At 40.7% G+C, this 25,190-nt stretch overlaps 1 protein-coding gene across 3 annotated transcripts; it reads right to left on the bottom strand.

The window, feature by feature from the left end:
• Window positions 1-3,290: 3,290 nt before the first annotated feature.
• On the bottom strand, window positions 3,291-24,474 carry Asb9 (ankyrin repeat and SOCS box containing 9). Of its 3 annotated transcripts, XM_048336537.1 has the most exons (8): window positions 24,141-24,474; window positions 14,969-15,022; window positions 14,147-14,226; window positions 12,417-12,524; window positions 11,252-11,402; window positions 9,639-9,773; window positions 7,962-8,153; window positions 3,291-3,504 (listed from the first exon to the last, which is right to left on the bottom strand). In XM_048336537.1, the coding sequence occupies exons 1-8, from the start codon at window positions 24,232-24,234 to the stop codon at window positions 3,380-3,382; spliced, it is 939 nt and encodes a 312-aa protein (XP_048192494.1). In that variant the 5' UTR covers window positions 24,235-24,474; the 3' UTR covers window positions 3,291-3,379. The 3 variants fall into 3 exon arrangements, with proteins under 3 accessions (XP_048192494.1, XP_048192495.1, XP_048192497.1); XM_048336538.1 differs by lacking the exon at window positions 14,969-15,022 and having other exon boundaries at window positions 14,147-14,256; XM_048336540.1 differs by lacking the exon at window positions 14,969-15,022.
• Window positions 24,475-25,190: the final 716 nt, after the last annotated feature.

The following is a 25,190-nucleotide window of genomic DNA, read 5'->3' as shown; positions in this document are numbered from 1 at the left end:
AACTTCAGATTGATTAAAAGAGAAAGCAGAACAAGTAATGGTTAACAGCACTGACTTCTGCATTAACTTCTGATTTTACCATCACAGGTTGACACTTTGCAAGTTCCTTAACTGCAAACATGTCTGTGAAATGGGGATACGAGTTATGAGGATGCCTATGAATCACTAATGCATTATTATACCTAGCTTTTAGTGAGCCCTCTGCAATGACAGTCATTATTTAGTTGCTTTGGATGCTGACTGGATCTTCCACTGAAACCCTAATGCTGGGCTTTTTATCACATTATAAATGCCCAACTCTGTGCTCTAGAATAGAGAGCCGGATACATCTTGGCCTCTTATTTCTGAGCCCTTAATATCTACTTAATGACTGACCACTCCAGCTAGGTACACTGACCATCAGGCCATGTCCATCAGCCCATTACAGACTCAAAGTAGAAAAGCCATTCTTCTCTGACCCCAACTGGCTAGAGTTTTGTTCAATGAAACCAAGGAAAATGTAGTAAAAATGACCAAATAAAGTGAGTCTACACAAATCAGTAAGTTTTCAGTCTAAAAACATGAAATGATCACTATGTTTTAAAGCTAGGCTGTTTGTGTCCATCATTCAGTAAGCTGGTGAGGGGGTCACTGAACCAGCTTTGATGGCAGAATAATAAAGCATTCAAAGACCTATTCCATTTATAATCACATCTATACTGAAGAGACTAGATTCTTCTTTCTGAGCATAGCTAAGTGAGGTAATTTTAAATTATATTAAATCACAACGAAGGAAATGGTGGTACTATTTTTTCTCATTTGTGAGGGTGACTGTCTATTATATGGATTTGCAAATTGGCTAATTGCCTGGAATATTTAAGAAGAAAACTGCTGTTCTGGTAATTCTGTTATGGTTTTGGATTAAACTCACTGGATTTGGCTGAGTGGATTTAACTAAACATAAGCAAGTGTCTGTCATATTTTATATGAGAAACCTGATTATTTTTAACTCACATTTATTTTCAAAAGGAAAGCTACAGCAAAATGGCTACAATTCCTTACTCTCAGGGAAGAGAGTCCTTCACTAGAATGTAAGATACAAGAAGTGAAATATCTTTGCAACACTGGTGCCTAGAATAGTGTCTGGCAAAGACACAGACACTTACTTACTAGGTAACTCCTAAATAAATGAACTCAATGACTTAATGATATGAAGTGAATTAGCAAGTGACTAGACACTGATGTTCATTAACTAAATTCTGAACAGTCAGTGTAAACATGACCACATTACGTCAAAATTAAGCAAGAAGCCAGGTGCCACTGGCTCATATCTGTAATTCTAGCCACTCAGGAGGCTGAGATCTGAGGATCACAATTAGAAGCCAGCCTGGGAAATAAGAGTCTATGAGACTTTTCTCCAATAAGACACAAAAAGCCAGAAGTGGAGCTGTGGCTCAAATGGTAGAGCGCTAGCCTTGTGCAAAAAGCGCTCAGGACAGCACCCAGGCTCCGAGTTCAAGCTCTAGTACCGGCACAAAAAAGAAGAGAAGCAGAAGGTGAGGTTTTGCAGTCATATTTCATTTTAATTACTAGACACCCTAGAATAGAAGGATCCCCAGTGTCCGTGGAATCTATCTCCACAAACTTTTCATTCGTGAATGGAAATTTCCAGACTCTTTTTATAAATCATTTTATGATGGGTCATTTGTGAGACGCAACTCTTTTGTCTGAGTATGTGGCAACAGTGCCATCTTCTGGGAGAAATGGTCAGACATTTTTACAATAACATCCTGTACTTTTTTTTCCTATAGCAAATTAAATTTGGAATCACAGAAAATATTATATTGGAAATATCTTTCGGGATAATCCAGGCCATAATGTCATCTTACAGGTTACGAGTGTCCTTACATAGTTAACAATGTTTTCTTTCTCAATGTAGGGGCCCTTAAAGTCATCTCTCAGAGATTACTGATACTGTAACTATCAACACTAAACCATATCACAGGTTTCCTATAAACCTGGAACTGAAAAGCAGTTAAACTTTATTCTCTGAGCATCTAAAGAATGCTGTCTAAATAGAAGTGGTTATGATCTATATATATGCGGCCAATACACTAAACCAGTAGTCATGTGTGGTTATTAAATACTGGCAGTGTGGCTAATGACAGGAACTGGGTATTTTTATCTCATTGTAACTCACTCAAAAATTTAGACATACGTATGTGGTGTAAGGTTTCTTACCCTAAGCATTATTTGTATTTTGAGCTAGATAATTCTTTCCTATGTATGCGAGACTGTCCTGTCCCTCACTTATTTTTTATTTATTTTTTGCCACCTATCTAGGGCTTGAACTCAGGGTCTGGGTACTGTCCCTGAGCCTCTTTATGCTCATGACTACTGTTCTACCACTTGAGTCACCGCTCTACTTCCAGCCTTTTGTGGCTCCTTGGGAAAAAGTCTCATTGATTCTTCCTGTCCAGACTGGTCTTGAACTGTGATCCTCAGATCTCAACTTCCTGACTAGCTAAGATTGCAGGCATGAGCCACCAGTACCCAGCTCTTCCCTTACTTTTGACAGTCAAAAATGTCCCCTGGGAAGGAAAGGGGCAAAAATCACCCACACTTCACAACCACTTGGACTAGTGACTATTGTATGGGGCAATTTCTTTTTTTTTTTTTTCTTTCTTTTTTTTTTTTTTTTTTTTTTGAATCGGGGTCTCTAGCCTCCCACGCTCTCCTGACCTGCAGGAGAGATGGGGAAACACGCCCCGACTATATGGGACAATTTCTAAAATATGATTCTGATGGAGGAGAAAGTACTTGCCTATGTACTCTATAAAGTAGTAGTGTTGTCCTAAAACCAAGAAATATTAGGAAAATACATGTGATCAGGAGATGTCTTTCTTCTGCTTCCACGTCGTAGAGATGAAGCCAGGATAGCACTATTAGAAAATTCTGCTCAGTCGAAACTCTCCAGTGTAACAGCAAAGACCCTTTATTGCATCTGGTTTCTGTACCATTGATGTGGGTACACTAAACACATTGATCACATTGTGTCTCAGTGTGTTCTCTGGAAAAGGTAGCAAATAGCACTCACCTAAGCACGTTTGTTATCAGGGCTAAATTAAATGATACCCAAAGTGTTCATTGCTTAGTGCATGTCAAATGTGCAGCAGATGTTCAATAGTTGTTATTTTTAAACCTTTTCTGCCAAGCAGGGGAAGGAAAGACAGTCTTTATGCTTTTGAAGTTACAATAGTGAATATCAGTGTGTTTCCATTAAAAATACAAACCCATTAAAACCAACTAGCCAAGCTCCTTTAGGTCTAGCTTTATTTGACGTTCAGGACACAATATTTGGTACTGTTTTCCAGTTGTTTACTAGCCATCGTCGTCACAATTAAATGTGCAAGAGATATTCTTTCAGCTCTTCTGGGAGGAAAAGTGTGGCTATCTTATAATGTTGGTGGCTACAAAAGCATTTCCGAATTCTCAGCCGACACAACTGCATTAAAGAAGGAGGCCCTGGAGAAAGATCATAAGAAAAGTAACACACTCATTTCAGTGATTTATGACTCTATCCTTTTTTAAAGCATACAGGATACAACATTGTTATAAAGCAATAATATGTTTAAGATCATTTCTGGTTTTTTTTTATTGGAGGCATTTATAGGCCATGCTTTCTTCTCTTCTGATATCTAAGTGAAGTAAGCTCACTGGATTTTAATTTAGAACAAAATGAAAGAAATTTAAGGCTTAGCCTCACTAACAGAGGATTAAGGAAAAACTAACTTGGTAATTACACAGCTACATAAAACTTCTAATAATGAAAAATACACACCTAATGATTTTCTTCTCTTTTACCTTAAAAAGAAAGGTCATACTTCTACATGTAAGCATGTTTCTTTTGTAATCTTAGGAGATTTAAGATGGTTAAAGATAATGAACTATCAATGAATCATCAAGTCATATCTGTTTTTATACATTTTATTCAGAGCTTCAGCTCATGGGTAAAAAGTAAACCAATATAAACTTTCCCATAGGGAACACCCAAAAGTTTTATACTTCAAGATGATGGCTCTCACCAAAGGGTAGGTGGGGGATTGAAGGAAGAAAGAGAAAAGATTTTGCCCTCCAGAGTACTTTGGGCACTGAAGTATTTGGGGATGTCACAGTTTAGGGGAAGGTGTTACTGGCATCTAGTGGGTGGAGGGTCAGGAGATGACTAAATACTGTCCAGTGCATAAGACAGTCCCAACTGGCCCAAACTGTCAATAATGCTAAGACTGAGAAACCCCTTTATAGGGTAAAAGTATAAAAAATTACTTTTCACACTTACTTCCACTCCTTATATCAGATTATAATGGAGATGGTCTTTTCATTTTTTTTTATTTTTAAGAAAACTATAAGCCAGGTGCAGGTACCTCATGCCTGTAATACTAGCGACTCAGGAATTTGAGATCTGAGGATCTTGGTTCAAAGCTAACCCCAGGCCAGAAGTAGAGATGTTGTTCAAGTGGTAGAATGCAAGCCTTGAGCAAAAGAAAATGCCAACTCAGAGTAGGAGGCCAGCCCCAGGAACACACACACACACACACACACACACACACACACACACACACACACACACATAGAATCCCCTAAATCAGTGGTCCCGAGTCCAGGCTACAATTCAGAATGGTCTGCACTGTGGGCAGATGCTGAGTCTTGCCCTAGAAATGTTATTTTGATCATTGTAAGCTAGGCCTGTGTACATAGATTTTGTTAACTACATGGGCCCCTTATCATTCTCTTAGGTGGGAGAATACAGTCAAGCAGATAACTTATGCACAAGGCATAAGTAGTTCTATATCTCTTGAGTAAAAGAGAACAGGGGAGGTATAAATAGAGAAACATAACCCAAGAAATGACCATCTGTCGCTAACAGCACTCTCAGAAGGGCTTTATTGGAATTTAGAACACCTTTCAAATTTTGCCCAATGTGCTTAAGGCACATACTAAAGCACTAACAAAAACTACACTATGAGGAAACAATGTTATCTAACTTTACTGAGGAATTGTGAAGGATGTGACTAATAGTGTGTCAAGGGCAACTCTAGGAGGTACTGAGAAAGCATTCTGAAGAACAAGACCTCCCAGCAAGCCTGATGGTTTTGAAAAGTAAGGTGTCATATTAAGCTCACTTTAACTATTGATGCCAAATGAATAGCTGCTATTGATGATGAGAAAGAGCAGTGTGTAACAAGTCCATCTCTAAATGCCTGTCAACACAGCTGAACAGCCTCTGTAGCTTTGCAGCCACTTGCTGCCACCTGAGGGCATGAGATTGCTTTACTTAATAATACAATCAGCAATTATATATGTATGGATTGATATAGTCCTATGAATCTTGATTGCTTTTCTCTCTCAATGGAACATTCATGATACTTCAAGGCCAAAAGTGCATTCAGCGGGGAGGGGCTCTGCTGGGTGGAGCTGGGCCAAAAAAGCAATTTTTAGCTTTCATTGTGTGCCATGAGCAAACACAAGTTTCAGGGCTGAGATGCAGCTCAGTGGCAAAGTGCTTGCCTATCAAGTGCAACGTCCTGGGTTCGATCCCCAGTACCAAAAAGAGAAAAAAAGAAAAGACAAACCCAAGTTTCAGTGATTATTAAAGGTAGGGGAATATTCTGGAAATCCTTTCCTTTCTCCCTCCAGAGAAGGGAAAATGTCTTTCCAAATGATCACATAAAGCATAATGCAAAACATGGCTGGGTTTTACCTAACAGTATCAAGTCACCACACCACTGACAGAGGAAAACAACTTCATTAAGTCACTTCCCTGGGCACAAAGAAACAATTGGTCTAGATTGGCAAGGACACCCACAGCCACTGTGTATGCAGGTCTGATTTACTGTGCTTGCCTGGGACCATTTCGGGTGGGTTTCCAGCCTGCTGAGAAATGAGCTCACTCAGATCCCCAAAGTGACTTATGGTAGTCCAACAAGCAGCAATTTTCTCCTGTGGCAAATGACTCTCTTTTTCTTGTCTTTCCATTTTCTTTTCTTCAGTGATGGGAAATCAACTCCAAGAGCTCATGCATATTAAGCATACACACTGTATTAGTGAACTACACCCCCTGAGACCCTAAATTATACTTTATAAACTACTAGGATCCTTCCTTGGCCACACCATCACTATGCAAAATGTCTTATAAAGGAATTAAAAGTAACCTGGGTTTCTAGAAATATCTCTGGGAAATGAAGTGGAAAGAAAAAGGCAATTTGAAAATCTTATGAGACTATGAAGGGGGAAGAGATATATATATATATATATATACACACATATATATGTATATATCTCCTATGTTATGACTTTAAGGGGTCCTAAGGAACATTTGCCTTGAGGATAACTTTCCCCAATAAAATATGTTTTAAAAATTACATTTTCCAACGGTGTTGGTATAAAAACAAATATAATCCAGGGTGAGTTTTATTCGTTTCCTTCTTCCTTTTGATCTTAAAAAGAAATGAATATATTTCTGTGGGCCCTGAACCACAGCAGAAATGAGGTCCATAGACACACAGACAGAAAGATAGTATTTGGGGACTGTATGCTGGAACCGGAGCTTGATCTAGGTGCCTCACGCTTTCACTCAGCTTGCTTGCTCATGGCTGGCACTTTACCACTTAAACTATGCTTCAGCTCGGTTATTGGAGATAAATGTTCATGATTTTTCTGCCAGGGCTAGCTTCAAACCACGATCTTCTGTTCTTAGTCCCTCGAGTAGCTAAGATTAGAGCTGTGAGCCACCTACTCAAGCAAAATACATTTTTTTGCAAAAAAGAAATCCTCCAAATGTCGGTATAATTGTCCAGTGATCATCCCACTAGTTATCATGAAGAGATCTGCAATGTACTATTCCTTTTGTCTAGCCCTGCTGGCAATGCTAGAGAGTTCAGGTCTCCACAAGTACCCCCGAAGCAGTAGGAGGAGGAAGAATTCTTTGTCCCAGTTTATAGTTCTGCCCAGAGCCAATTCTACATCTCAATACATGGAGAGAGAATAAGCAGATGACACAAGAGCTCTTCTGAAAGGGAGGCCTGTGTCAAAGTCCCACCACCCTATCACAGCCAATACTCAAGAAAGCAAGCAATACTAACATGGCTGCAGGAACTGCGTGCAGACAATGAATATTGCAATCAAGTCTCTCCAAAAACCAAGGGGTCTTTGTTCCCCCAGTCCCAGCCCACACTCTAGAAAACTACCCCCTCTTTCAGGCACATGGCTCAACTACAGTGTTTAGTTTTGGGGGTCAGGAATATCCGTTCTAATTTATGGAGGAGTATGTGCTTTTCACTGGTTAACTTGTAATAGTAAGTACTGGGGTGAATCCCTAAACCCTTAACTGAGGTTTAACCCCGGAAATGTCTAGTAGTTTAATTCATTCACAGTACAACAAGACAGCCTTGAGTACTACACAACAGCAAAAGGCTTTTGCTCTTTTGTTCTCAAATGTACTTCAGAAACCTTAATTTCTTGAGGTATCAGTATTAGAACTTGAGCTCAGTTCCTGGGCACTGTCCCTTAGCTTGTTTGTTCAAGCCTGGCACTCTAGCACTTGAACCACAGGGCTACTTCCAGCTTTTTGCTGGATAACTGGAGATAACAGTCTCACAAAGTTTCCTGTGCATGCTGGTATCAAACCATAATCCTCAGATCTCAGCCTCTGAAGCTAGGATTCTAAGTGTGAGCCACCAGCAGCCAGCTTAATATTAAATTTTTAAATAATATTTTAACCCTTTCAAAACTAGCTTACCCCCTATATGAGTATTAGGTCACCCAAACAATCTGTCTCCAGTGTGCTACTTCCTGACCAGTACTATACCATATTGAATAGCAAACTGACTCGGCCTTGGTGATGGACAGAGAGCATCTGCCTCCTACGAGAGTACAAACGATGTCTACAGATTAAAGTTTAGATATGGACAAAAGAGTAGCACCTTCTCTCTCCATGAATATCTGCGTCACAGGGCTTTCTGGAGGCACCAGATCTGCAGGACGTTTGCCTTCGATGTCTTTGGCTTGCATGTCAGCTCCAAAATCCATAAGCATAGATGTCATCTTCTCATTGGACACTCTGGCCACGACATGAAGAGGGGAATCCAGTCCTCTGCCTAAGTTAACATTGGCTCCTAAAGAGTCATAAGAACAAAAGGGGATTAGCTAAGTACCAGAGTCCAACCATCCTTCCCAAATCATTGAGTCTCAAACTTCCCTAACAAAAAAGGATCCATGTGAGCATGGCAACTCTGTGAAAACAGGAAATAAGTGGACTGCAGTTAATAATATAAGGAAAATGCCATTTAACAATGGGACAGAAAGGACAGCATGGCATGGGGTAATATAGCATAGGAAAATTTTTAAAAAATCACCACTGAGGATTAAATACATTCACATTACATATGTATGTACACATATATATCTATATCTTCTGGTATCATGAATATCATCAAAGCTGCACACTCATTAGTAATAGAGTCTAAGTATTAGCCAGTACAGACTGAGAATGCTAAAATGACGAAATCCTAAATACATTGAAAGCAGCTGGAATCAGATCTAGGACTTCAGACTCTGATCTGGGCTGTGAAGCATAACTACTTCTTCTAGGTTGGAATGTCTAATCCCAAGATCACAGGGAAGGTGGCCAAGTTCTTTTCTTGAGATGTAAGGTAGAATTTTAAGGTCCTCCTCACACCAATTCCACCCCTACACTCTTGGTAAGTTCCTACCAAACCCAGAGCCTAGTGTCAATGGGAAATGTGGAGGCATGCGGCTTTGCTTGAGCTACTCTTCCTCCAGCAAAATAAGAATGTGTCGACTCAACAAATATTAACTGAATTGGTTTTATGTTGTTTTTGAGGTTGTGAGAGAAGCCAAAATGGAAATTTCCTAGCTAGGGGTTTTAAAATGAATAAGAGCTTCCAATCTACTTGGTAATAGAAATAGTGAGACAACAGGGCAAGGGTAAGAGAATGAGAGAAACTAGCAAATTACTGCAAGGAATTAAGAACTATAAGACTAGCTGGGATAGATTCTGGATTCTTGACTATTGAATGGGGTTTCTAGACTTAAAGAGGTGATAAAATGGCGTTCCAGCTGTTCAGAAGGGGACTGGAAATCCTAGGAACATGAAAGAGAATGAGAATCTGTATGCCTTTCCAAGGAAAAGATAACTATTCAAAACAAGCTGGAAATGGGGCAAGCCAATTTCCCTAGTTATAGAGAAATGAAGAAGAGTCCCACATAGGAAGATTACCCTCAGATCCAGCAGTTTTGCAAGTTTTGCAAGACCTCATCACATGATTGGCTAGAAGAACAGAGGCAGAGGGAAAGAGAAGAGAAACTAATGCTCATTGAGGATTACCCTGGGAAGATACCACCATCATCACCACCATCATCATCATCATCGTCATCATCATCATCATCATCGTTACAAGTGAAAAAATTAAGCTTCTAACTGTTAAAACAAACAAACAAAAACTCTTCTTATGGGAACAATCTGCAAACTCTGAGCCCAACACCATTGTCCATGCTCTTCCATCAACTATAATACAAGGGTTTTAAACATACATTTAATTTACTTTTTGTTTTTCTTTCCTTGTTTTGCTTTTTCTTACCTGACTGCAGAAGCCTCTTGGCACAGGCTATCTGCTGATGTTTACAAGCTTGGTAAAGAGGAGTGCCAAGGTGGTTGATGTTGTGGTCAATGTCTCCCCCGTAAGTTATCAAAGATTCTATGCATTCTAAGTGCCCTGTAGCCAGAAACAGGAGAATGAGGTTAGAGCAAAATTCCTTTAGCTAAAGAAGCAACAGTATCTCCATTTCTTGCATGTTTAAATTGGTCAACACATTCAAGTATCAGAAGTCATTACCTTGGAATAGGAAATGATTTTAAATACTGCCCTCAGTTAATGAATTGGCTACACAATGTGATCTCCAACTCTGACAGGAACTATATTGGAGTTCACTACTCATGGTAAGCAACCTTTTTCAAATGCCTGAGGTTTTCTAATTAGTCTGTGTTGAGGAGAGCTATAGAGGAACAGAGATAAATGTATCCCTAAAGAAGAAAGGAAAGGGTATAGGGCCCCATAGGACAAGATGGAAAGTTACAATCTCACCAAGGTAAGGTCTGGGAGACAGAGGTGACAGCCAATACATATAAGGCTTAGAAGGAGATGCTAAATCCAATAGGACCAGGGTCTAGCCCAACAAAAGAGAGTGGGTGAAACTTCTAGTATCCACCTTGGTCCAGAATGGCATCAAGTAAGCATTGCTCCTTTATGTTCCCTTTTACCACTTTAGTGATAGGTATCTAGTAAATATGATGAGTTAGCATGTCAATGACTACGGAGATAATGTCAATGACTAGGGGTTTATCTAGTCAAATGAAAAGCCAATCTATGAAAGCCATTGAGGAGGTACTTTCTGACAAAGGATGATGATGATGATGATGATGATGATGATGATGATGATGATGATGAAGAAGACAGTGGAAGTAGTAGTGATGGTGGTGATAAGACACCAGAGAAAATGAAACTTGCACGTCTAGTTTTTCCTCAGAGTTAAAACCATCAGGAAACTAGTAGCTTTATGAAAATAATTTCTCAACCCACAACTGTATATAACATCTAGAGTTTGCCAAATTGAACATTTTTTTCACTTGGAAGACTTGAGTGACCCTCAGAAACTTGCCTTAAGGCCTTCAAAATAGAAGAATGGAGGGCAAAAACTGAGAGTGAGTAAATAAAGCAAGGGGCGACATTGTCCAAAAAGAAATGTACTCCTTATCTGTCTTATGTAACTGTAACCTCTCTATACATCACCTTTATAATAACAATGAAAATTATTAAAACTTTAAATAGAAGGATGTAGTGACTTCTGAGGTCACATGTTCAACAATACAAATATATTAGATATTCAACACAAGCAGATGATTGACTAGTATGTGTTAAGCCCCATTCCAGAAATACAGGGGAATTCTCAATGTTATTTGTATCTGAATTCCTTGGAGGGCTTGTTAAAACAAATGCAGATTTTCTAGGTCACATCTCCCAAATGACAGATTGAATGAAGCTGGAGTGGGCCCAGTCATTTGTATGTGCAGGTCCTGACATGCAGATGTTTCTAGTACCAGGACCTTGCTTTGAGAGCCACTGCTCTCAAAGATGCCTCTTCTTCTCTGTTTCTCAACATTCCATGAAACACTGAAATGCCTCAACCCATTTACCTCTTTTGGCAGCTTCATGCATAGGGGATGCCACATCATTCACAGGGTGTGGGCTGGCCCCATGCCGAAGCAGCAGATCCACACACTCCCGGTTGCCGTTGACACAAGCATTATACAGGGGAGTATGCCAGTCGACAGTGGTGCCATTCACCTAGGAGAAAAATAAAGCTCCAGGATACAGATAGACAGTGGGTGTCCTGATTTCCAACTTCAAACGCTTCTACATTTCAGAGGGTGATTTCAGGTCTCTGAACTTTAAACTCCATGGGGATAAAATGGGGAAGAAAAAGAATCCCAAATTCTAGAAGATTGCTTTAAACAGTGGAATGAGGCTCAGAATGAAAGCTAGCAAGGATGTTACTGCAGGTTCTGTCCCCTCCACACCCACCCTGGGAATGGGAGTGCTGAAATTAACTTAGGATAATTTTCATAGTATGAGAACTCATCTCCTTCTATTAAACTTCCATCCTCAATCAATCGAGTTTCCTCACAGCAGCCAGAGGAATCTTCTAGAAATTGTTCAAATCTCATTTTTTTTCATTAAAAGCATGACTGTTAATATAAATACACAGCTAATACATGCCAACGATTTTGCTCAACTGATTCACTAATAAGGGAATCAGTGAAATGGTAAGGCTGGCTCCAAAGAGAATTGATGTAGTTCATCACTAGACTGCTAAAATATATTTGTGTTTACATGTAAAGCTGGTTAATGTCCTATAAAACTATAAAGCTATGACTTTTAGGGCTATCTTTTCTAATGTTGGAAATCAGGCAGAAATGTACAAATTAACATCTTAATATCACAAAGTTTAAACTACAGTGCAACAGTAAGTAACAAAGCCAAATGAAGATGGATTCATCTCTATGGTTAAATAATTCTTTGGTGACTCAAATGATATCGTGAAGTCAATCAGCAAGTACAGGACATGAATGTGGCACAAAAGATGCCCTAAGCACAAACTTCAAGGAGATACCCACTTTCACAGAAGTCCATAGGAGCCTAGAGTGAGAAGCTTTTTAAAGTTTGCATCCTAGATGCCTCTCTTGCTTCTTCACCTTAGCCCTATCATTGTTTCCATGGTTCCCGAACCAGCAAGAAATCTGATGATGGAGTCACCTCTGGTTCTATAGTAATCGGAAATATTGTGCGAACTGTACTTACCCGAGCTCCATGACTGAGCAGAAGATTGACGCAAGATGCATGGCCTCCGAGACAGGCTTCATGAAGGGGTGACACTTGGTCTGCAGTGATGAGGTTCACAGGCCATCCCTAGCACAGGGAAGTTGTCAGAGTAAGAGGGTACACAGCACCAGTACCCTGGTATTCATTTTGCAACTGATTTGAATAATATAATTCTTTTGGGAATTATTTTCTATTGCCAGACAGTACATGAAAGTATTGAGTATTGAAAGTGATGCAACAAAGAAGGAACCATCCTAGGCTGCAAGGGAGAGTACCATAGTATCTACTGTGTGCCTAAAATTGTACTACACTCTGGTATGATGCCAGCTTCTGAAGAAGAAACCAGATAGTTAGGATGCGATTCACCTCACTTTTCTTCTCTTTTTTTTTCTTTCTTTTTATGTTGTTGTTGGTTGTGGATGCTGTCCATGAACTGTTTTGCTCAAGACTAGTACTCTACCACTTTGAGTCACAGCAAAACTTCCAGTTTTCTGGTGGTTAACTGGAGGCAAGAGTCTCATGCATTTTTCTGCCAGGACTGGCTTTGAACCAAAGTCCTCAGATGGCAGCCTCCTGAGCAGCTAGGATCACAGACTTGAGCCACTGGCATCTGGCTTCACCTCATTTTTCTTAAGAAGAAATATCTGTCTTACTATCAGTTCATGATTTCTTTTTCTACATCATTTGGTGTAGTAATACAATGTGCTTAATATTTACCACTTTAGGTACATATACACAATGGAATTTTATGCCTCTATCAGAAAGAATGACATTGTATCATTCGTAAGGAAATGGAAGGACTTGGAAAAAATTATACTAAGTGAAGTGAGCCAGACCCAAAGAAACATGGACTCTATGGTCTCCCTCATAGGGAATAATTAGCACAGGTTTAGGCAAGTCATAGCAGAGCATCACAAGGCCCAATAGCTATACCCTTATGAACACATAAGATGATGCTAAGTGAAATGAACTCCATGTTATGGAAACGATTGTTATATCACAGTTGTAACTACTTTCAACATCCCATGGGTATCTGTAGCTTCTATTATTGATGATGTTCTTGTATCACCTTCCTGTGGTTGTACCTACACTATCTCTGTAATCTTATCTGAATATATTGGAAACCGTGTATACTGGTATTAGAACTAGGAAATTGAAAGGGAATACCAAAATTGAGAGACACGGGGTAAAAAAAGACAAACAACTACAAAATCAATACTTGCAAAACTGTTTGGTGTAGGGCTGGGGATATAGCCTAGTGGCAAGAGTGCCTGCCTCGGATACACGAGGCCCTAGGTTCGATTCCCCAGCACCACATATACAGAAAACGGCCAGAAGCGGCGCTGTGGCTCAAGTGGCAGAGTGCTAGCCTTGAGCGGGAAGAAGCCAGGGACAGTGCTCAGGCCCTGAGTCCAAGGCCCAGGACTGGCCAAAAAAAAAAAAAAACTGTTTGGTGTAAGTGAACTGAACACCTGGGGGGGGGAAGGGAAAGGGGGAGGAGAGAGGGGGGTATGAGGGACAAGTTAACAAACAGTACAAGTAATGTATCCAATGCCTAACGTATGAAACTGTAACCTCTCTGTACATCAGTTTGATAGTAAAAATTTGAAAAAAAATATTTACCACTTTAAAAAACAGGAAGGAAGGAAGGAAGGAAGGAAGGAAGGAAGGAAGGAAGGAAAGAAGGAAGGAAGGAAGGAAGGAGCTACCTGGCTCAGGAGGTTCCGCAGGGACAGCAGGCGTCCGTGGATGGCAGCATCATGCATCGGGGACCAATCAGATACGACATCTGTATGGAAAGGGTGGAGTGAGTTATTGCCTGCAAAGTCACTTAAGCTGCAGGTTAATCCTTGCCTACACTAAGAGCCTATTGGGTCCTGAATGGAAGAGTCACTCAACCAAACTTGCCTTCAGCATTTCCCCTCTCTAGTGATGCATCTTTCCATTCTTTCTTTTTTCTTTTCTTTCCTTTCTCCTCTGTGAACACAGGGTCTTGTAATTAGCAAGCAAGAGATCTACCGCTTCCGTCATGCTCTTTGTCATAGTGATATTTCCCGTTCAGTTTATTGGAAATGGAACCACAGTGGGTGCCCAAACTAAGGACAACAGGCGTGGCCTCCAAAAACATGATAAGGGAAATAAGCCAAGCAGAGAAAGACAAGTATCGCATGATATCACTCAATCAAAACTAGTTAATCTCAGAGAATTTAAAATAGAATGATGCCTACCAGAAGCAGGGAGAATAGGACGGGGAAGGGGGCGGAATGGGAGAGGGTTGATCAATGGGTACTAACAATTAGATAGGAGAAAGCAGCCCTGTTGTTTCATTGCTTAGTAAGGTAACTGTAGATTAACAATGACTGTACAAGAGCCTGGAAAAAGGATTTTCAATGCATTCACTGATGGATAAGAAACTAAAAGCATTCACCTTCCCTTTGACAGCCATACACTAGCACAGTTCTTACTGTGACCCCCCCCCCCACCTCACCCCATGAATCATCTCCCCTCCCTTTCCCTCTGAACAAACATACCCAGCAGTCTTGGGAGAGAGCTTGAGATCAAGGCCACTTCTGGCACTGATGTCCCTGGTGGACACAGATGCTGTTGAAACCTTGAAACTTCCCATTCAAGATAAGATTGCTCTCCCTTCCCTCCTCCATCTCACCCGCTTCCGGCTGCCCCCAACCCACCTTCCCTTTTGCTGCCTAATAAAAAGAGATTCTAGTTGTAAGGGGGCACACCATTTCCTCTTCAGCCCTGTTGAAGGAGGCTTGGTTGCCTTTCCCAGGTTTTCAGCCTGAATCAAACCTGTTAGTCTGGTGAGTTCATCTTTCTGCTCTTTTTCTTTCCTTACATTCACCATAAATTTGGGGCTGGGAATATGGCCTAGTGGAAAGAGCGCTTGCCTCATATACATGAAGCCCTGGGTTCGATTCCCCAGCACCACATAAACACAATATGGTTCAAGTGGCAGAGTGCTAGCCTTGAGCAAAAAGAAGCCAGGGGCAGTGCTCAGGCCCTGAATCCAAGGCCCAGGACTGGCAAAAAAAAAAAAAAAAAAAGAAAGAAAGAAAGAAAGAAAAAAGAAATACTGGAGAAATGATATTTGAGGAAGTAGGTACATTTCACCTGATATTAAACACTACATCATGTATACTTGAATCATAACATCATAGTCATCGATATGTACAATGTTGTTTTATCGTACCAGTTACAAATTAATTTAAATTAAATGTTAAAAAAAACAAATAGGGATGTTAGGATGACAGATGACTTCACCTACATTTTCACACTGGCTTCAAAGGCAAATGACCCAGTTCCTTAAGTGAGCACTTTGTTAATTACCAGCATTGGTGTGTTCAGCTGTGGTTGCCAGTCTAGTTTCCTGCATGAAACCAACTTTGGCAACCCAGCAAACAGTGCTATATACTAATAGTAGTAATCCTGTAATTACATACACCATTAGGTTTGGAATCAAAGTTAAACTAAATTATGCCTATTTATAGATTACTCCATGTCCTGATATTAAGCACAAATCAGAGTTCAGTGTGACCCTGAAAAAGGACCTTTATTAATCCCCAAAGGCCATATGTCAATTCATTTAAAAGCAAGCCCTGGATTCAGACCCATCGGGCATCTTCTGAGTTTTGGGTTCCTCCCAGAGCTCAAACCTTCAGCTTCTCTTCTGATAAAGTGAGGCCAGTAATATGCTTATCCATCGCTCAGTACATATTCAGCTGCTACTATTATCTTGTCCTGATACTAAACAGAGTCTAAGTTACACCCCCTAATTCTTGCCATTTAAAATAGCAAAGTTGTCCTACAGCCATGTAGGAGGAATACAAATTCTCAAGAAAGAATCCTGTAAACTGTATTCCAAACATGAAGTGCTTTCCTCTCTCCTAATTATTAAAAGTAGATATAACATCACCTAGACTTGTTTTCTCATCTTCTGCTGCATCTGATTTCCAGAGTACACAGACGCAACAAGTCAGAAAATGGGAAAGCTTGTCTGAGCTTGCGTAAGCTCCAGCTCTACCTGCTTTGGTCAACACGTGACATATCAAAAGGTCTCATCCAAGTTTTTCCTTGTACAGGAACTAAGAGCTCCTAAAAGCTGAGGAAGCCTGGAGACACAGGATAGTTACGAATGCCATGCATACTCAACGGCCTTGACGGAAACAGGAACATTTTGTACTTACATGTGTTGGCTAAGGCCTGCCTGCCACCTGGAGCCATCAATGCCCTGGAAAATCTGTCCCAGTGAGCAAATGATCATCCTTCCAGATGGATTCACTTAGCATTGAGTGCATGAAAGGAAGCTGAATGAGCCGCCTACACACTGCCCATCCAATACTTTCTGTCTGGAGTCACTAAGGTCTTAAGGCACCTCAAGTAAAATAGCTTTTCCTATCTACCAAACATGAGACCCAATAGGTACTCTATTAGGGTCCTTACAATATTCCCACTTCTCTCAGGAAAAAAAATATGGCTGTTTTCGGGGCTTAGCATCCAAAGTCTAGACTCCAGATATGGAAAGATTTAGCTACAAATTCAAATGAAAACGACAAGGAATTCCATCCAGGTACTGCTGATACTGCAAATATGCATTCACACGAAATCTGGAAGAAGAAGATCCAAAAATGGAAAAAGGTTTTGAAAAGCTACTTTAAATAGATTTGCAAATGTGCTCTAATGGATGGCTATGTATGATGATTAGCCCGTATTTTTTTCCTTTCAAGTGTTCTGCTAAGAAATATAACTTCCATACTCCTCATCTTTCTTTTCTTAAATTAATTAATTGTCAATCCTAATCTTTCTTAAAGCTACTTAAGATTATTGGGGTTGACAACCTAAATAGGTCAGAGAGGTAATTTGGGTCCTAAGCTGTAACTCTGTTCAGATTTCATTAATATTCTACATTTAATATATTGCTAAACGTACTGATTTACCATAGAATCATTATTCCTCCTAGCTAGCACAAATGAAGAATCATGCACTTCTCCAAGAGAAAATTAAAGGCAACCTGATGTTTTACACCCATGCAGAGTGTAGCACTGACAGGGATAGCCCGTGTATCTCAGTACAGAGTATTGTTTCCCTGGAACACACAGAAGGAGGCTGACAACAGTAATACCTGTAACTAGTTAGCAAACGAACACCTTCATTGAGCTTAACTCACATACCATACAACTTACCACTTGAAAGTGGACACTTCCGTGCTTTTTGTTATCTTCCCATTATACAATCAACACCACAATCAATGGTAGATGATTTTAGAATTCACTCCTCATTTCTATTTCCCCCAGACCCTGGTAATTGTCTTTACAGATATGCTTATTCTAGACATCTCCTAGAAGTGAAAGCATATATGTGTGATCTCTTATGAATTGTTCTATTCATTCTGCAAGTTTCAAGATGTACCCACACTGTAACACATATTATTACTTCTTCACTTCTTCGGTCAAATGACCATTGTAAGGATTATTTATTAATTCATCCATTGATGGCAATTTGTGTTGCTTCTATTTTTGGCTAGCATTAATGATGCTGCTACAAACACGCAAGTACAAGTTTTGGGGTAGATGTATGGTTTCAGTTCCTTAGAGTAGAACTGCTATATGATAGTAACACAGTGTTTATCAGCTTTTTGAGACTACTTCTCACTTTATACTCCCATCCGCAATGTGTGAGGCTTACCCAACTAATTTAAAGGCATTTCAGTCTAGGATTTGTTAAGCCTATCACAGTATGCTTAGCTCTTGCCCAGAAGAAAAACATGGATCCTGGTAAATTCTAAATCTATCTCAAATTTATAAAAAGGTCTTTAGCCCCAGCAGGTGTGAACAATTGATTATATAACCTAAAATAGTGAAAATAAGTATGCTAATATGTTAGCATCTTGTAATATTCAGATAGCCTATGTATACACACACAGTCCAGCAAATGCTATAATTTGGAATGGTCTACATCTCTTTGTTTTGCTCTAGAAAGCAGTGAAGAGCTATGAAATCTACCTTGTAAGAACCCAAATGAGAGGTTGCATAGAAGCACCGGTAGGCTCAACACAAGCCCATTTAAACCCCTAAAGAGCTTCATCTTCTTTCCTGCTGACAGCTGGAAAGAAGAAACTAAGCAGGGAAGGGAGGGAGCTGATTTCCTAACAGAGCACGGATAATGCTCACAGAGGATACTGCTCAACAGATGTAGGGACCCAAGACTACAATATTCTTTTCCACTGACTCCACAAAAGTCTTTGAAAGTCATCATTATCTATATGAAACATATTGTATAAGCCTTTGGCACACCCATTACCTATTGGTTTTTCTGCCAAAAACAGGTGCCAAATGGGGTTGATAGCAATACCAAGGACCCAGTAGAATTCCTTATGGGTAAAACAGAGGAGAGCACTCTCATAATAATAAAAAAAAGAATTCCACAAGTCTTCCAATCAGTGACATTAACCTTACCTAAAAAATGTGTCTTTCTCAAACCTGCAACACATTAGGAAGGTTGCAATTTTATTTTTATTGCACTTTCTGGAATGATTTCTAAAATTACCATTATTTCAGGAGAGACTTTAAATGCACTAATTGGTACATTCTGAAAAGAGCTATTAACGAAACTCTGAGAGCTCTAGCGAATACTGGGCAGTAGTATATATCTAACCACCGTAGGAAACATTTTGAAAGGCCAAGAGGAGAAAAAAGAGAAGCTGGGGGACAACATAAAGATGGATTCAATGGCACAAACCAACACTAGAGAGGAACGGCAACTTTGGTAACAATTATGATAGACCCCTGTTTTGACTGCAGGACAAACAGAAAAAATGAGAGAGGGTGAAATAGAGATGGGGAGGGAGAGAAAGGGAGGGGGGAAGAGAGAGAGAGAGAGAGAGAGAGAGAGAGAGAGAGAACAGAGAAATGGAGTTTCAAATTCAGAAAGAAGCAAGCACAGATGCTGAGTAAGACAACTCTTGGACAAGTTATTCTGGTCCACTACAGTTCTTTTCTCAGCTCCATCACCTAGCACCTCTCTCCTTTCCTCCTTTCCCCACTCCTATTCTCCTCCTCTCCTATTCTGCTGCCTCCTTCTATCTTCCACAGAGCCCTCACATTACCACGTATTCCATTGAACTGGCAGGATTTCCTTAGAAATCACTCCCTCCTTAGAATCATTCTCCGCTACTTGAAAGTTCACCACTGAGGAATAAAATTGTTCCCTTTCTATACTTGTTCTTTCTTCACTTGTACAAAGCAAGGTCAGTTTTGGGAAGAAACTATAAAGAGTACCCATCTTCCTATCTCTATAGGTGTGAGCTCTAAGAAAAATCCTAAAGGATAGACACAAAGGCCAGATACCAAAATGGGGGCAGGGTTACTATATCCCTCCATGTATTTTCTTAGTTTTCTGGAGTTATCATAACCAAATACCACCAATTAGGAGGCTCAAGACAACACAAATGTATTGCCAAACAGTTATACAAGCTAGAAGTCAGCAAGCCCATGATCTTTCCAAATATTCTAGGAAATAGGGCTGGTAATATGGCCTAGTGGCAAGAGTGCTCGCCTCATATACATGAAGCCCTGGGTTCGATTCCTCAGCACTACATATATAGAAAATCACCAGAAGTGGCGCTGTGGCTCAAGTGGCAGAGTGCTAGCATTGAGCAAAAAAGAAGCCAGGGACAGTGCTCAGGCCCTGAGTCCAAGCCCAGGACTGGCAAAAAAAAAATATTCTAGGAAATAATCCTTCCTCTTCTCTTTGGATTCTAGCATTAGACACCAATTGCGTGGTACTCCTTGGCTTGTAGATACTTCATTCTCATCTCTGCCTCTGTTGGCACATAGCATTCTTCCTGTTGGTTTTCTCTTCTTTCCTTCTTAAAATGCTAATTGTATGGGATTAAGGGGCATAACACTGCTGTGAGACCTTGTTTTAATTTATTATATCTACAATACTACTGTGTTCAAATAAGGCTGAGGTACAGGAAGTTATTAGGACTTCAATGTGCCATTTTGGGCCAGGGGGATATAATTCCCTCCTAACAAGGTACTCTTCAAGGTTAAAATATATTCTTTCTCTGCTCTTGGGAATAGAAGAAGCAAACATTTAGCAAATGTCTGTAGAGGCAGCTGCCAGTCTTTATATAACTTTTGCCTTTGGGGGAAGGCGGGATCCGCAGAATTACCAAGATGAATATCACCTGTCCCTATTTGCCCACTAGCTTGTCCTGGCCAGGGGGGCATGATTTATCTGCACTGACTTTCCTGGCATAGCCAATCAGAAACAGCCTTCTGAGTATTCTACATTCCAGACCTTACCAAGGTCAGTACTTCCAAAGCATAAAGAAATGTACCCAGCTAGAACTCAGGTTTTACCTGAGGTATCAGAATGATATAAAGCAGAGAATGAATGGCTCCACTTGGGTAGAAAAAGAGAAAAGGCCTAAGAGTCAGTCAGCTTCGTGTAGAAGGTGACTAGGAGGTGGTTAGTCCTATTCAGAGAAGGAGGAGGTAAGAAAGCAGAGCTGTCTCCAGTCATCTACCCTTAGGACTTTCAGTTCTTTGAAAACTTCTCTTAAACCTTGTGTAATTCCAATCTCCAGAATTTCTTCCTGCCTCTCTGTCCTTACTCATCCATGTTTGGCTGTCCCAGGGCTCTGTCGCTGGCTCTCAGGTCTTGGCCATCAAAAAATTTCTCCTCTAACTAGGTTTCAACCACAGCTCCTCTGCAGAACATTCTGAGGTTTCTAACTCCCATCCTGTACTCATTTCCAACCTCAATCCCGTGTCATCCTGCTATGTATACACTGGGCATAGTTACTGGTAATTTTATGTTCAAAACAGAACACCAACATCCCTTCTTTTTTACTCTATCCCAATCCAGCTTCCCTCCTGTCTAGCTCTTCTGACATTGACTTTGTGCTGTCTTCTCTCCTTTAGCCCTTATATCTATTTAAACAGCAGAGCCTGATTCCCCTTTCCTTTGACATTGGCACTCCTTTTCCATCCCCTTTTCTGTATTTGTAGTTGGATGAGCGCAGTGGATCTCAAACTGTGATCCCTGACTATTCCTGTCAGCATCACTGGGGCCCTGCTGACAGTGAACGTTCCTAGGCCTACTCTGGACCTACCATTTTCTTTTTTCCTTTTTCTTTTTGGAGAGCTAAGGACCAAACGCAAGGCTTTGTATTGGCCCAAGTGTTCTTCCACTGAGCTAAAGCCCCAACACCTAGACCGGCCATTTTCATCAGAAGTGGCTTCCAAGTGCATTTTTACCAAGCCCTGAGGCAACCTCCTATAATGCCACTGAAGTTCACCCCGACTTGTGTACTATTTTGATTTACATACCGCCTTCATTACTGTCAGGTCTCTACTCCATTGCCACCAATGGCTGTCAGCTCCCTGATTAACAAAGGTTAATCTCTTCCATGCAGCTTTTAAAGCCTCTCTATCCAGCTCCATCTCTATAGACTTGCTCTTACTAGACTTGAACAGAAATACTCTGTCTTTTGGCTGCAACAACAGGTTCCATTTAGAATCAGCAAATCTCTGAATGTAACATCTACCCACAGTGAAAAGTGGCAACTTCACTTCTCTCATATAGAAACAAAATCAAAAATACACTTAGCTGTAAAATAATTGTGCCAAAGTCAACCAAATTACCAATCATTTTCTATAAGGATTGGCTTGGTGCTTTAAAATGTTATTTTTGAAAATAGGTTCTTCTTGCCACAATGCTTTCTTATTGCTTCAAACTTGTGTTCACCATATAATGAGCAATTCTATTCTGCTCTTTGTGAGTCCAAGCACACTCACCCAAGGAGTGAGTATGAGGAAAAAAATGAACAAATGAGTAAATGAAATGAGCAGGTTTGCCTCCTCAACCTGAAATAAGGTATTTTAGGTTATGGATCAAATAGTAGAACATCATCGGTAAGCAACATGAGGGAAAGGCCTGCGTTCAAGCCCCAGCACCAGCCAAAAAAGAAAAGAAATGCATTTTGTCTTTTATTTCTTTTTTCCTTTCTCTACCTGTACATTCCTAGATTCATAAGTCTCATATGGCTGTAGAGCTCTCATGACAAGTGTTGCTACCAGCCTACAGGGACACTGAATTTAATATCTGCTTAAACCATTTTCAGGATCTTTTCAGCCAGAGGCATATTCTAAATGCTCACAAGGGTGACAGTGACCTAATATGTGGGACTCTATCCATTAGCAAATGTACAAGTGGAGAGTTCAATCTTATACGTGTAAGAAACCTCTTCAAAATTTAAGAGTCTTCTTTCAAGACGATTCATTCAGAGCCAGAGGCCACTGGCTCATACTTGTAATCTTAGCTACTTAGGAGGCTGAGTTCTGTCGATCAGGATTCAAAGCCTGCTTAGCCAAGAAAGTCAAAGACAGCCCACAGCCCTAGCAGGAAAGGGGAGGAGACTCTTATCTCCAATAAGCCACCAATAAGCCAGAAGTGAAGATGTGGCTCAAGTGCTAGAGCATCAGCCGTGAATGACAAAGCTAAGTGACCGTGGCCAGGCCCGGAGTCCAAGCCTAATACCAGCATACATTTTTATTTAAAAACCAAGGTTTAGGAGCTGGGAATATGGCCTAGTGGCAAGAGCGCTTGCCTGGTATACATGAAACCCTGGGTTCCATTCCCAAGCACCACATATATAGAAAATGGCCAAAAGTGGAACTGTGGCTCAAGTGGCAGAGTGCTAGCCTTGAGCAAAAAGAAGCCAGGGACAGTTCTTAGGCCCTGAGTCCAAGGCCCAGGACTGGCTAAATAAATAAATAAATAAAAATAAAAATCAAGGTTTAATGTTTGAACATCATTTATAAACCCTAACCCCACCTAAATGCCAAATATCTAAGTGGTTTTTTTGCCAGTCCTGGGGCTAGAACTCTGGGTCTGGGTGCTGTCCCTGAGTTTTTTTGCTCAAGGCTAGCATTCTACCACTTGAGCCACAGTGCCACTTCTGGCTTTCTCTGAGTAGCTTGTTTATTGGAGATAATAGTCTCACAGACATTCCTGTTCAGGCTGGTTTCTCCGATCTCAGCTTCCTGAGTAGCTAGAATCGTAGGCCCAAACCACCAAAGCCCAGCATAAAGTATCTTTTTTTTTTTTCAGTTATGGGGCTTGAATTCAGGGCCTGGGCGCTGTCCCTGAGCTCTTTTGTTCAAGACTAGCCTCACTCTGAGCCAAAGCACCACTTCCACTTTTCTGATGGTTAATCGGAGTTTCATGGACTTTCCTACCCAGGCTGGCTTTGAACCATGATCCTCAGATTGCAGCCTTCTGAGTAGTTAGGATTACAGGCACAAACCAACAGTGCCTGGCTTAAGGTATTTATTTTTTAAAAAGGAGCATTTTAGCACTAAGGATTTCCTATTTATAAGTAACTTTTAAACCTCCTATTTAATAAGTAATGCATCTGAATCACAAAGAATGTTTCTTTTGAAACTGAAGTTCTCCCTTGAGAATAATCTCACCGTGTCTCATCTGCAGAACTCTGCAGGTTAAAGGTAGACACATTTTGTAACAATCCTGTGAAGGATATATACCAGGGAGGTGGGAGTCATCTTTTTAATTAACTCCCCCACGGACTCTCCTCAAAATCAGCCCAGCCCTCTCCTCTCCTAAGCCTGTGAGCCATCCTCTCCCAGCACTTGGGATTTCAAGGTGCCTCCAACTCACCGCCCATCAACGGACTTGTGAAGAGTATGGTGTCCGAAGTGCTTCCCAGCCTCAGGGTCCGACCGCCGCTTCTGGCACCTTGTTGGTCATCCATTGTGCTCTCTCTATTGGACTTGTATATTCCACGCTCTACTTAGTTGTTCAGAAAAGTCCAAATTCCATATCCCCCTCCGTGTGCTCTTGAGAATTTGGATTTTGTAGCTGGCTGAACTATACACGCCCAGGCCCTGGCAGGCGATCTGCAACAGAGAACAGTACAGGCAGGGTAATCTGAGTACCACCTGTGGTCAGTCGGGCGCGCGCACTCGCGAGCACACACACACACACACCCAACGCACACTACCTAGCTGGCTGGAAGCAATCCAGAGCCCACAATAGCCCCTCCCCAAGCCTAATATTGCTGATGTCACGTCCTTTCCAAAACTGAGACCAATCAGTGAGGAAACGTTGGGAGTTTATCAGGAAGGAAACTCACACTTTGTAACTTGTCGAAGCTAGGGAACCAGTGATGGAAGGGAAAAAAAAACAACACCAAACAAACAGCTCATTTGTTTCAAAGTTTTGCAGGCTGGGCAGAGCAATTTGCTACTTAGAGCCTTCTTGGTATTGAAATAAGGCCTCCAACCCCTGGTTGAAAAGCAAGGAAACTCATTTGTTTGCAGCCTTTGCTGACTTAGCTTGCACAGTGCCATGCACAATATACCCTGACCATCTGCACACGTGGTTTCAATTTTGCTGGGAGTCCCTAATGGAAAAATGTGTCTATATGTTACCAAAATGCAAGGGTGGGGGTGGGGTGGGGAGGACTTCTGTTTTCTTCCTTTGAACTACAAGCATCTCATTAAACGTCCTAATTCATTCTTCCTCCACACTTTTTGCTTCTAAATGAAAAATGAATGATTATAATTGGATAAATGGATTGCTGGATTCTGTAGGGTATAAAAGAGATATGCCGTTTTCCAATCAATTATAAACATGGTTATTTTGTTGAGATTTCATCATTTGCCTAGACCAAAATATTTGGTCTTGGGGCTGGGAATATGGCCTAGT

Source organism: Perognathus longimembris, chromosome 28 (genome assembly GCF_023159225.1).
Source record: "Perognathus longimembris pacificus isolate PPM17 chromosome 28, ASM2315922v1, whole genome shotgun sequence".
NCBI classification, from domain to species: domain Eukaryota; kingdom Metazoa; phylum Chordata; class Mammalia; order Rodentia; family Heteromyidae; genus Perognathus; species Perognathus longimembris.
This window is presented reverse-complemented; position numbering and strand designations above follow the sequence as displayed.

What these genes read in the sequence shown, in the direction of transcription:
- Asb9 (XM_048336537.1), bottom strand. Translation starts at nt 24,234, where the DNA reads ATGGATGACCAACAAGGTGCCAGAAGCGGCGGTCGGACCCTGAGGCTG. An exon ending in TGCGGAACCTCCTGAGCCAG is followed by an intron (nt 12,525 to 14,146) that starts GTAGCTCCTTCC and finishes TCCCTGTGCTAG; the next exon opens with GGATGGCCTGTGAACCTCAT. An exon ending in TGCTCAGTCATGGAGCTCGG is followed by an intron (nt 11,403 to 12,416) that starts GTAAGTACAGTT and finishes TTTTTCTCCTAG; the next exon opens with GTGAATGGCACCACTGTCGA.